The 13,156-nt window shown below is 48.7% G+C and overlaps 1 protein-coding gene across 1 annotated transcript in view; it reads left to right on the top strand.

Annotated features, from left to right (window-relative positions):
* The window catches only part of LOC138487610 (uncharacterized), a 39,346-nt gene extending 27,364 nt beyond the window's left edge, over positions 1-11,982 (top strand). The window contains exon 2 of the mRNA XM_069614084.1: positions 11,183-11,982. Within this exon, the coding sequence (XP_069470185.1) occupies positions 11,191-11,850 (660 nt within the window). The 5' untranslated portion in view covers positions 11,183-11,190 and the 3' untranslated portion in view covers positions 11,851-11,982. The remainder of the gene's footprint in view (positions 1-11,182) is intronic.
* The last annotated feature ends 1,174 nt before the right edge of the window (positions 11,983-13,156 follow it).

Genomic DNA, 13,156 nt, shown 5'->3' with positions numbered 1-13,156 from the left:
ACCCCTATTGTAACTTCTAATAACGCCATTCTTGATTCAGTGCCCGCTTTTACTGCCAGCCTGAAGGCTATGTTTTCAAGAAAAGAGTACCATGTCTCCACTCAGGAGAAACTGCTAGACATCAAGCAAGGATCCTTAGGTATTCTAGAATACATCACTCGATTCAAACAAATGGCGGCCGGCACCTCGTGGGCTGATGACGCTCTGATAACTTTGTTCAGAAGGGGGCTTCATGAAGAGTTAAAAGACGAACTCGCGCGGGTTTCTAGACCCAGTATTCTTGCGGAATTGGTCTCCCTCACCATGCAGTTAGACTATCGGCTACAAGAACGACAAGCGGAAAGGAAGAAAGGGAGAAGTCACCGCTTTGGGCCAGACATAGTTTCAGTTCCCAAAACCACTAATTCAGATGAACCTATGCAAGTGGGGATTACTCGGGGACCTCTTACTCCAGAGGAACGGGCTCGCAGGAAAAGCCAAGGGCTATGTATGTACTGCGGCTCTTCCTCTCATACAGTACAAGATTGCCCTATTGCTCCTCTTAGACGGCAATCACGTTCGGGAAACGCCAGACCCCAACCGCAAAGGGAACAACGGTCGGGGCAACGGGTGCTGATTCCCACTCTCCAACCCTGATTCCTCCATCATTGGACATGGTAGTTTTACGGGTCTCTCTTTCCTTACCAGATAGAACCGTAGTAACGGTACCCGCCTTGATAGATTGCGGTGCAGCGGGATTGTTCATAGACGATATGTGGGCTAAATCACAGAATTTACCTCGCTCTCCCAAAGCCTTTGCCATACCAGTTGAAGGGGTGGATGGCACGCCTCTAGTTTCAGGACCTATACGGGAACAAACGTTCGCCTTAAAGATGTCTATCGGTTCCCACAGAGAAGAGATCATATTCGACATTATTAAGGCCGCCCACTATCCCATTATTTTGGGGTTACCCTGGTTAAAGCTACACAATCCCTTCATAAATTGGTCAGCTGGTTCTATTTTCTTGGGGTCAGAACACTGTGTTCAACACTGTCTTGCAGTCGGCTCTATAGGGTTCTCTACTCCTCCTTCACCTCCTGACAGATCCCATAAAATAGTGGACCAGATCAGTCTTCTCCCTCCCGAATATGAGGAGTTCCAAGACATTTTTTCTTCTCCTCAGTTCTCGGACCTTCCGCCTCATAGAAGAGACGATTGTTCGATTCGACTTGTATCTTCACAACCCATACCCTTCGGTAAAATGTACATCCTTTCGGAGAAAGAAAAATCGGTCTTAAGACAGTATCTGGATACCAACCTCAAGAACGGTCTGATAACGGAATCAATCTCTCCTGCAGGGGCATCATTGTTTTTCATAGCGAAGAAGGACACAGACGAATTAAGGCCCTGCATAGATTATCGGGGTCTTAACAAAATCACCATTCCGGATCGTTATCCTATGCCGCTCATCCCTGATATTCTGGAGGCCGTAAAGGGAGCCACCATCTACACTAAACTAGATCTCAGAGGAGCCTATCACCTCATCAGGATTAGGGAAGGGGATGAGTGGAAAACAGCCTTTCGCACCCCTTTTGGTCATTTCGAGTACCGGGTGATGCCCTTTGGTTTATCAAATGCTCCTGCTGTTTTCCAGAGATTTATCGACCATATATTTTCTGATCTCCTTCTCCACACAACGGTTATATATCTCGATGACATCCTGGTGTACTCCAAGGACCCAAAGGAACATCACCAACATGTGAGTCAAGTTTTACACAGATTACGGAACAACCACCTATTCTGTAAACTAGAAAAGTGCAAATTTCATCAGACTACAGTTACTTATCTAGGGTTCGTCCTGTCCTCCTCTGGGATTTCAATGGATCCCAGCAAAGTAACAGCAATTCTGGAGTGGTCTCCACCTCGTACCGTCAGAGAACTCCAAAGTTTTCTGGGATTCTCAAACTTTTACAGGAAGTTTATTGCAGGGTTTTCTTCTGTTGTTCTACCACTAACTAGGCTGCTTAAGAAGGGGAAGACTTTCGAATGGACAATAGAAGCTCAGTCCGCCTTTGACACTTTGAAAACCCTTTTTACGTCAGCCCCAATCTTACGAACTCCAGACCAGAGCCTACCCTTTATTGTAGAAACAGACGCCTCTCACTTCGCCTTGGGAGCCGTGTTGAAACAGACTCAGGCACTTGGGTTAGAACATCCTGTGGCCTATCTTTCTAAAACCTTCTCTCCCTCGGAAATCAACTACACAGTATTAGAGAAGGAACTATTAGCCATAAAACGAGCATTTCAGGAATGGAGACATCTCCTATTGGGTTCCCAACATCCTATTGAAGTACGCACGGACCATCAAAATCTTAAAAGCCTCCAGTACGCAGAAACACGTAACAGTCGGCAAGCTAGATGGGCACATTTCTTTTCTCCCTACAACATAACATTCACAATCATTCCGGGGAACACCAATCTACAAGCCGATGCATTATCACGCAGAGATCCATCATGCAAACCTGGTTTTCAGACCGAAAAATTGTTTCCTCGAGCTACGTTTATTACTGTAGTCCAAGATTTCCTTCACTCGATTGCATCCCAAACCTGTCTCATCAAGGATTCTATCAGTCTTCAAATGGGAAAGTGGGGTCTCTCCTTTGAAGACGGATGCTATTATCAGAACCATCGAGTCTATGTCCCTACTCTCCAACTCCGTACTGAAGTGCTGCATATGTGTCATGATTCTGTCATGGCCGGACATCGCGGTATTGTCATGTCTCGCTGGCGCCGCGGCTCCCTTTGGCGGCGCTGGAGAATGCGGACTTTGTCCTTGTTTCATTCTCCCAGCATGGCTCCTGTTACTACGGGTAGCGTTGCAGTGTTCCCGTCTTCAGTCAGACGTCCTCTGACGTCACCGCGCTGTTCCAAGGATACCGGATATGGTGCAGCAGAACCACAGCTCAGCGCGTCGCTTCTCTCCTCAGACGCTCCGTAAGTTCGCAGCTAGGGTGCATGTTACCTACATCCTTGTCCTTAAGCTTACCTTTTCTCTTTACCTACCTATCTACATATCTACAGACTTGTGTTCGTATCCAGCCTCCCTCTCCCGACCTCCGAGACTCCTCGAGACTCCTCCTCCATCCAACTCGCTCGGTACTGCTCTTTTCTCACTTCTGTCTGTCTTCTCCATGATTATATCCCAGCTCATACCCTGTTTTGTTTAAATTAGAATACAGAAGCAGACAGAGTCCTGCAAATAGAATCCTTCCCACGTTGAAGATCGACGTACCGAGGACGATTGGATCCATCTCCGTTCCGGCAGGGTTTTCTCCCCCAGGAGGGTTTCCCTGGGATCCCTTACACCACCACTTGTTTCCTATTCAGGAGAGGGGAGGTGTCAGGGTCCCTAGGGGGCTCCCCAACTGCCTCGTTGATTGCTGCACCATAAGGTTAGTGTTTGAAAACCTTACAGCAAGCGACGCCCGTAAAAGAGAAATCTAATTATGACAACGCTGCAAGCAGCGTTAGACCAGGTGCAGCAGTTAACGACTGTGGTACAAGGTTTGTCCCATGAGGTACAAGCCTTGAAACATGAAAACGCTTATCTGAAACAGCAAATGTTAGTGAGGCCTCCCACAAGTTCGGAAATCCCTCCGGGTCCATTACCAGGAGGGAAATATGACGGGAATCCTCAATCACTAAGGGAATTTCTGGACGCATGCACAGTGCAATTTGCATTCAAAACATCTTTTTTCCCCTCAGATAGAGATAGAGTAGGATATATGATTACCCATCTAACAGGACCTGCTCTAGCCTGGGCCACCCCTATTGTAACTTCTAATAACGCCATTCTTGATTCAGTGCCCGCTTTTACTGCCAGCCTGAAGGCTATGTTTTCAAGAAAAGAGTATCATGTCTCCACTCAGGAGAAACTGCTAGACATCAAGCAAGGATCCTTAGGTATTCTAGAATACATCACTCGATTCAAACAAATGGCGGCCGGCACCTCGTGGGCTGATGACGCTCTGATAACTTTGTTCAGAAGGGGGCTTCATGAAGAGTTAAAAGACGAACTCGCGCGGGTTTCTAGACCCAGTACTCTTGCGGAATTGGTCTCCCTCACCATGCAGTTAGACTATCGGCTACAAGAACGACAAGCGGAAAGGAAGAAAGGGAGAAGTCACCGCTTTGGGCCAGACATAGTTTCAGTTCCCAAAACCACTAATTCAGATGAACCTATGCAAGTGGGGATTACTCGGGGACCTCTTACTCCAGAGGAACGGGCTCGCAGGAAAAGCCAAGGGCTATGTATGTACTGCGGCTCTTCCTCTCATACAGTACAAGATTGCCCTATTGCTCCTCTTAGACGGCAATCACGTTCGGGAAACGCCAGACCCCAACCGCAAAGGGAACAACGGTCGGGGCAACGGGTGCTGATTCCCACTCTCCAACCCTGATTCCTCCATCATTGGACATGGTAGTTTTACGGGTCTCTCTTTCCTTACCAGATAGAACCGTAGTAACGGTACCCGCCTTGATAGATTGCGGGGCAGCGGGATTGTTCATAGACGATATGTGGGCTAAATCACAGAATTTACCTCGCTCTCCCAAAGCCTTTGCCATACCAGTTGAAGGGGTGGATGGCACGCCTCTAGTTTCAGGACCTATACGGGAACAAACGTTCGCCTTAAAGATGTCTATCGGTTCCCACAGAGAAGAGATCATATTCGACATTATTAAGGCCGCCCACTATCCCATTATTTTGGGGTTACCCTGGTTAAAGCTACACAATCCCTTCATAAATTGGTCAGCTGGTTCTATTTTCTTGGGGTCAGAACACTGTGTTCAACACTGTCTTGCAGTCGGCTCTATAGGGTTCTCTACTCCTCCTTCACCTCCTGACAGATCCCATAAAATAGTGGACCAGATCAGTCTTCTCCCTCCCGAATATGAGGAGTTCCAAGACATTTTTTCTTCTCCTCAGTTCTCGGACCTTCCGCCTCATAGAAGAGACGATTGTTCGATTCGACTTGTATCTTCACAACCCATACCCTTCGGTAAAATGTACATCCTTTCGGAGAAAGAAAAATCGGTCTTAAGACAGTATCTGGATACCAACCTCAAGAACGGTCTGATAACGGAATCAATCTCTCCTGCAGGGGCATCATTGTTTTTCATAGCGAAGAAGGACACAGACGAATTAAGGCCCTGCATAGATTATCGGGGTCTTAACAAAATCACCATTCCGGATCGTTATCCTATGCCGCTCATCCCTGATATTCTGGAGGCCGTAAAGGGAGCCACCATCTACACTAAACTAGATCTTAGAGGAGCCTATCACCTCATCAGGATTAGGGAAGGGGATGAGTGGAAAACAGCCTTTCGCACCCCTTTTGGTCATTTCGAGTACCGGGTGATGCCCTTTGGTTTATCAAATGCTCCTGCTGTTTTCCAGAGATTTATCGACCATATATTTTCTGATCTCCTTCTCCACACAACGGTTATATATCTCGATGACATCCTGGTGTACTCCAAGGACCCAAAGGAACATCACCAACATGTGAGTCAAGTTTTACACAGATTACGGAATAACCACCTATTCTGTAAACTAGAAAAGTGCAAATTTCATCAGACTACAGTTACTTATCTAGGGTTCGTCCTATCCTCCTCTGGGATATCAATGGATCCCAGCAAAGTAACAGCAATTCTGGAGTGGTCTCCACCTCGTACCGTCAGAGAACTCCAAAGTTTTCTGGGATTCTCAAACTTTTACAGGAAGTTTATTGCAGGGTTTTCTTCTGTTGTTCTACCACTAACTAGGCTGCTTAAGAAGGGGAAGACTTTCGAATGGACAATAGAAGCTCAGTCCGCCTTTGACACTTTGAAAACCCTTTTTACGTCAGCCCCAATATTACGAACTCCAGACCAGAGCCTACCCTTTATTGTAGAAACAGACGCCTCTCACTTCGCCTTGGGAGCCGTGTTGAAACAGACTCAGGCACTTGGGTTAGAATATCCTGTGGCCTATCTTTCTAAAACCTTCTCTCCCTCGGAAATCAACTACACAGTATTAGAGAAGGAACTATTAGCCATAAAACGAGCATTTCAGGAATGGAGACATCTCCTATTGGGTTCCCAACATCCTATTGAAGTACGCACAGACCATCAAAATCTTAAAAGCCTCCAGTACGCAGAAACACGTAACAGTCGGCAAGCTAGATGGGCACATTTCTTTTCTCCCTACAACATAACATTCACAATCATTCCGGGGAACACCAATCTACAAGCCGATGCATTATCACGCAGAGATCCATCATGCAAACCTGGTTTTCAGACCGAAAAATTGTTTCCTCGAGCTACGTTTATTACTGTAGTCCAAGATTTCCTTCACTCGATTGCATCCCAAACCTGTCTCATCAAGGATTCTATCAGTCTTCAAATGGGAAAGTGGGGTCTCTCCTTTGAAGACGGATGCTATTATCAGAACCATCGAGTCTATATCCCTACTCTCCAACTCCGTACTGAAGTGCTGCATATGTGTCATGATTCTGTCATGGCCGGACATCGCGGTATAGCCAGTACCCGGGAGCTTGTTTTAAGGCATTTTTGGTGGGAAACCCTGGGTAAGGACGTGAAAAACTATGTTTCATCGTGCGTGGTTTGCCTCCAAGCCAAAACCCCTCGCAGCAAACCTTTTGGGAAATTGGCAATGGTACAAATACCTACTCGTCCCTGGCAACTGATTTCTACGGACTTCATTGTCGACTTGCCTCCGTCTACAGGTTGTACCACCATTATGGTAACGGTCGATTATTTTACCAAATTGGCCCATTTTCTGGCTTTACCCTCCATACCAACTGCCTCACAAATGGCCAGACGCTTCATCAATACCATATTTTCTCAGCATGGTCTTCCAGACAGTATAGTGTCCGATCGAGGTTCGCAGTATATCTCCCGATACTGGAAGCAGGTCTGTTCCGCTTTGGGGATTAAAAGAGCTTTAAGTTCAGGCTACCATCCTCAAACTAACGGACAGACCGAACGTTTGAATCAAACCCTGGAAACCTACCTGCGTTGCTTTGTGTCTGCGGCTCAAGATAACTGGAGGGAACTGTTACCCATGGCAGAGTTTGCCTATAACAACGCTCCTCATGCATCCATTAAGACAAGTCCATTCCACTGTACCTATGGATACCATCCCTCCTGTTCTCCTTCCTCTCTTCTCCAATCTTCGGCATTTCCAGATGCCGACGCCCTTATGGGGGACATCCAACAGGGACATCTTTTGGCCAGGACTGCTTTGCAAGAAGCTCAGGAAAGCTCCAAACGCTTTGCGGATTTGCATCGTTCACCATCACCCAAGATTACTCCGGGGGATTTGGTTTGGCTCTCGGCAAGATTCCTTCCTAGACACTTGATTCCATCTAAATTGTCCCCTAAATTCTTTGGGCCTTTCACTGTTTTAAGGTCGAAGGGCTCTCTAGCCTTTGAATTGCAACTTCCTCCATCTTGGTCACGAATTCACCCAGTATTTCATGTGTCCCAACTCAAGCTCCATGTGCCAGATCGATTCGGTCGTTCTAAGGACTGTCCCCCACCTGTGTCAACCGAAGATGGTCCCGAATTCGAAGTCTCCGGTGTTTGTGATTCTCGTTATCATCATGGTCGACTTCAATATCTGATCCACTGGAAGGGGTATACTATAGCGGACCGTTCGTGGGAACCAGCCTCTGCTGTCCACGCACCTTTGCTTGTTCGCCGCTTTCATAGGTTGCACCCCGACAAACCCGGTGGGGGGACCCTTGGAGGGGGGCATACTGTCATGTCTCGCTGGCGCCGCGGCTCCCTTTGGCGGCGCTGGAGAATGCGGACTTTGTCCTTGTTTCATTCTCCCAGCATGGCTCCTGTTACTACGGGTAGCGTTGCAGTGTTCCCGTCGTCAGTCAGACGTCCTCTGACGTCACCGCGCTGTTCCAAGGATCCCGGATATGGTGCAACAGAACCACAGCTCAGCGCGTCGCTTCTCTCCTCAGACGCTCCGTAAGTTCGCAGCTAGGGTGCATGTTACCTACATCCTTGTCCTTAAGCTTACCTTTTCTCTTTACCTACCTATCTACATATCTACAGACTTGTGTCCGTATCCAGCCTCCCTCTCCCGACCTCCGAGACTCCTCGAGACTCCTCCTCCATCCAACTCGCTCGGTACTGCTCTTTTCTCACTTCTGTCTGTCTTCTCCATGATTATATCCCAGCTCATACCCTGTTTTGTTTAAATTAGAATACAGAAGCAGACAGAGTCCTGCAAGTAGAATCCTTCCCACGTTGAAGATCGACGTACCGAGGACGATTGGATCCATCTCCGTTCCGGCAGGGTTTTCTCCCCCAGGAGGGTTTCCCTGGGATCCCTTACACCACCACTTGTTTCCTAATCAGGAGAGGGGAGGTGTCAGGGTCCCTAGGGGGCTCCCCAACTGCCTCGTTGATTGCTGCACCATAAGGTTAGTGTTTGAAAACCTTACATTGGGGTTGCTTGGGCTGGCCATGGATGTTGCCTGGGCATCGACCCTCTCATGTATGCGAGCAAGCTCACTCACTTCCTGGATGGAGAGGGGTTTCTTTAAGAGCTGTTTCTTGAGGGCAGGGGACAAGCAACCTTCAATTACTCTTAATATTATGGCTTCTTCCAGAGAAAATGCGTAGAATTGACAATTTGCACCTTTCACTCTCAGACGGGTTATGAATTTGTCGACTGTTTCCTGTGGCATTTGAGTGCACTTGTTGAAAAGGTAGCGTTCATAGTCGCGATTGACTTCGATGATGAGAAGTTTGTCGAGGGCCTTTATTAAATCCTTGAAAGTGTTCTGTTCAGCTGCAGGAATAGTCTTGACCACAGTCTTTATCTCGCCCCCCACCAGATTAAGGAAAATGTCTCTGATGTTGGGGGAATTCCCATCCCCTGACGTAATGCTGGAAATCTTCCATCCAATCAGTCCATCTGGGACCTTTCGTTGCTTGTGGGGTCATGGTGAAAGGGGGCGGTAATCGCAATTGAATCGGCTGCACCACGTGAGCCGGCGTAGGCGACCCTGGGTTGGACCCTGACACGGAGGCTGGCGTGCTCATGGTGCCGGACACAATATGTATTTGAGTTCCTTATACGGGTAGGCCAGACTCACCGGCCTCCGGCGTGTGGGGTGTCGCAGGAGACGTCCGACCACTTTCCTGCGCTGCTGTGCCAGGGGCGAGTGTTGGGCCCGCAGGCACCTTTGGTCCACCGACGACCTTCTTGACCTTCTAGGGGTGTGGAGTAGAAAAGATGTCCAGATATGGGAGGAGGAGAACTTGGGAGCCTTCAGGGCGTGATGATGGAGGTACTGCGAGGAGGAAGAGGGCTTCCGCCCATGTGGGACACCAGGGTGTAAGAGGAGGAGGCCCGGGGCCTGCAGAGCGTGAAAGTTGGCGGACTGCCAATGCGGACGTCTTGTGGGCGCTCTGGGGAGGCCCAGGGCAATCAGGGCGCGAAAATTGGCGGACAGCCAAAAACGGATGTGCGCGCTCGCGGCGCGATGAGGTGGCGGATAGCCAAAGGAGAAGCGGCGGACTGCCGTGGAGGACTCGCGAAAAGCCAAAGGAGGAGTGGCGGATTGCCGCGGAGGACTCCGTGTGCGCTCAGGGAGAAAACCTCATCGCCAGTGTTAATGAAGGACGCGCACACAAGGAGATCGGATACGGCACTCTTTATTCTCCTAATCTGCGTATCTAACTGGCGCTACAGCGTGCCTTTCCCATAACCCCCTTCTCCCTTCCTCCTCCCGCCGTGTCCTAGCTCCGCCCCCACAACGGTGGGGGCAAACACTCCTTAACTCCTAAATGCTCGGCAACACACTCCACTCATGATATCATTAAATATGATTTACAAAAAGGTATACTCTGAGGTGCAAGCTCACACTCATGACTGTTTGTAAAAGCAACGTATTTAGTGCGAGACAACCTTGTGCAAAGAATATGACGTTTTAGATTCAAGCACAAGTGCACCCTATTTTACTGTTAAAACAATTAGAAGTACAAAACAGTTTAACTTCTCAGATGAACCCTCTTGTGATTGATTTTCCAAGCAATAGTGTGTCGGGGCTAACATGCAGTGGTCCAGCCAGAACTGGTCCCCTATGGAGCCCCCAGTGACGGATATGGTGATGTGCTCGATGAGGACCGCCACCGAGTGCTCGGGGTGGCCCAGGACATCTTACTGGCAAGAACTAGAAATTGGGTAGATTGCTTGGTTTGAACCCAGAAGGGGAGGGCCGCCGTTGCCAACACGTCATCCAGCCACCCACAGTCAAGACGCGGTGTCGGTGGATCCGAGTGAATGGCGGAAAGTAGGCTTGTGTCTTATCCCACCCAAGACAGCACCTCTCTCCTCACCCCTGATGGGAAGCTACAATACTGGCCTCACAAGCTTCTGTCCACGATTCTTCCAACACCTTAGGGAGTCGCTGCTAAGAGTCGACATTAGCAGCACTAAAGAAAACCCCAACATACATGAATAAAGCATGTGCCCCAGAGAACATTCTTCCATAACAAGATTCTTCTAATAATCTGGGCGAAAAGTAGCTCAGATTTAGATCCTGCCGAACCGACTTGTTCCACAGATACACAGTGTCCTCCCTTCCCTGTTTCAAACCGGAAATCTAACTATTTCTAGTTCTTCAGAGCAAGGGCACTAGAAAGCTGAACCTTTTTAAAGGAACTAAAACCCTGTGTTGCAGCCTTAGATTTCACAACAGAATGTGCCCTCTCTGCACAGATCACCGCCTTCCATAGCTCCTGAACTATAGGAGATGTGAGAGTGGTCACAATGCCTGCAGGTACAACTTCTACTAGGTCATTTCCATGACTCCGCTACTCACTCACCAGGACTGGAGCGCTCGGCACCAGTCTAAAAAGTAAGGAATCTATTGGCTCTTGCTGCAGACCAATGAAATGGAGAACCAATGAAATGGAGACAAGCCAACCGGCATCGTCTGATTGGTTTGTACCGGGCAGCAGCAGTGGCCCAATCTGGAGCTATATGGACAGATTGCTAAAGAACTTGAAAAGTACATGTTTATATTAGAGTGCACTTACATGGCAACTGCTCCCCTCTATACATGTTTTATGTATTTTGTTGTCCAGTTAATATAAATAAATATTGTTTTACAGGATAAAGGATGTCGCTGGATTTCCATGGCTGGGAGGTCTTCTACGATGCTGACCATCACCTTGATGCTGGCGAGGAACCTCAAGCTGGAACATCGTACACCATGTACCATGGAACATACGTAAAAGTCGCCCGATCGATCATCACTAACGGGTTTGTGCCTTCTACAGATGGAATGTTGGGTCCAGGGGTATATATCAGCCGGGATAAGGCAAAAGCCCAGCGGTACCCGCTTAAGGCAGCTGCACCTGATAAAGTCGTCCTCATTCTTAAGGTGAATGTTGGCAAAGTCAAGAGGATTGACCAGGACAACCACCCAATGCAGAAGAGCTGGCATTCACAGGGTTACGACACAGCCTGGGTTCCACCAAACTGTGGCATGAAGGCCGTGCCAAGTGGCCTTGAAGAAGACTGTGTTTGGGACCCTCAAAGGATCCGCCTTATTGATGTGCAGCACGCGACCGATAGTTCCATTCAGGCAGAGCAGGCAGAGCTGAGTACACTGCTACGGGGCGCGAGCAACGGCCAATCGGGCCTCGGTGGCCAAAACTGCACCCTTTGCAGAAGGAAATTCCGCCATGAGATCCTGCTTTGCTGGAAATGCCAGAAAAATATCTGTCCCTTTTTGACCAAGCATGTTTGCAAAGTTGTTCTAGCAAACAAATTCTAATAGTTTTACAGAGAACACATTTTTTTCTGAAGGTTTGAAGATTTTATGCAAACTTGCATTCATCAAACAAACTAGGAGTTCGGCTCTTCCATAATCCAGCCCTGATCGCTCCTTTGTAAACGGAGTGATATTCCAAAGAATCCCATGGTTCAACTAGGATCACGACATAAGAATTCTGAACTCTGAGTGTCTTTTAAGGTTGTGTATGTTTGTGGCTGTGTTGTACTCTAGACAGGTAGCAACATGGGCTATGAAGAAAACCAGCCGAGCCATTTTACCATTACTCTTGTTGCTGTCCCATGCCAAAGACTGCTCGCAAGTAGAGGTGTCCTCAGGGAAATCCATCCAGTGCTGGCAGAAACGTCTCTCAAATGCAAAGTAAATGGTTTTCAGAGAGGTTGGCATATAATAGTTTCATGGAACAAGTCACTCTGTGAAGCTGATTCATTTCGGGCAAACCAAAGTTAAAGTCCAGCAAGAGCCCGGCTACCATAGTCCTACCTACACCCTCTCCCATAGTCCTACCTACACCCTCTCCCGTAGTCCTACCTGCATCCTCTCCCATAGTCCTACCTACACCCTCTCCCGCAGTCCTACCTACACCCTCTCCCGTAGTCCTACCTGCATCCTCTCCCGTAGTCCTACCTACACCCTCTCCCGTAGTCCTACCTACACCCTCTCCCGTAGTCCTACCTACATCCTCTCCCGAAGTCCTACCTGCATCCTCTCCCGTAGTCCTACCTGCATCCTCTCCCGTAGTCCTACCTACACCCTCTCCCGTAGTCCTACCTACACCCTCTCCCGCAGTCCTACCTACACCCTCTCCCGTAGTCCTACCTACACCCTCTCCCGCAGTCCTACCTACACCCTCTCCCGTAGTCCTACCTGCATCCTCTCCCGTAGTCCTACCTACACCCTCTCCCGCAGTCCTACCTACACCCTCTCCCGTAGTCCTACCTACATCCTCTCCCGTAGTCTTACCTACACCCTCTCCCGTAGTCCTACCCTACATCCTCTCCCGTAGTCCTACCCTACATCCTCTCCCGTAGTCCTACCTACATCCTCTCCCGTAGTCCTACCTACACCCTCTCCCATAGTCCTACCTACACCCTCTCCCGTAGTCCTACCTACACCCTCTCCCGTAGTCCTACCTACAACCTCTACCGTAGTCCTACCTACACCCTCTCCCGTAGTCCTACCCTACATAGTCCTACCCTACATCCTCTCCTGTAGTCCTACCTGCACCCTCTCCCGTAGTCCTACCTACATCCTCTGCCACAGTCCTACCTACATCCTCTCCCGTAGT

This window comes from Ambystoma mexicanum, chromosome 9 (assembly GCF_040938575.1).
Source record: "Ambystoma mexicanum isolate Mex_15411 chromosome 9, UKY_AmexF1_1, whole genome shotgun sequence".
NCBI lineage: Eukaryota > Metazoa > Chordata > Amphibia > Caudata > Ambystomatidae > Ambystoma > Ambystoma mexicanum.
The sequence above is the reverse complement of the archived record's forward strand: the minus strand, read 5'-3'. Positions and strand labels throughout refer to the sequence as shown.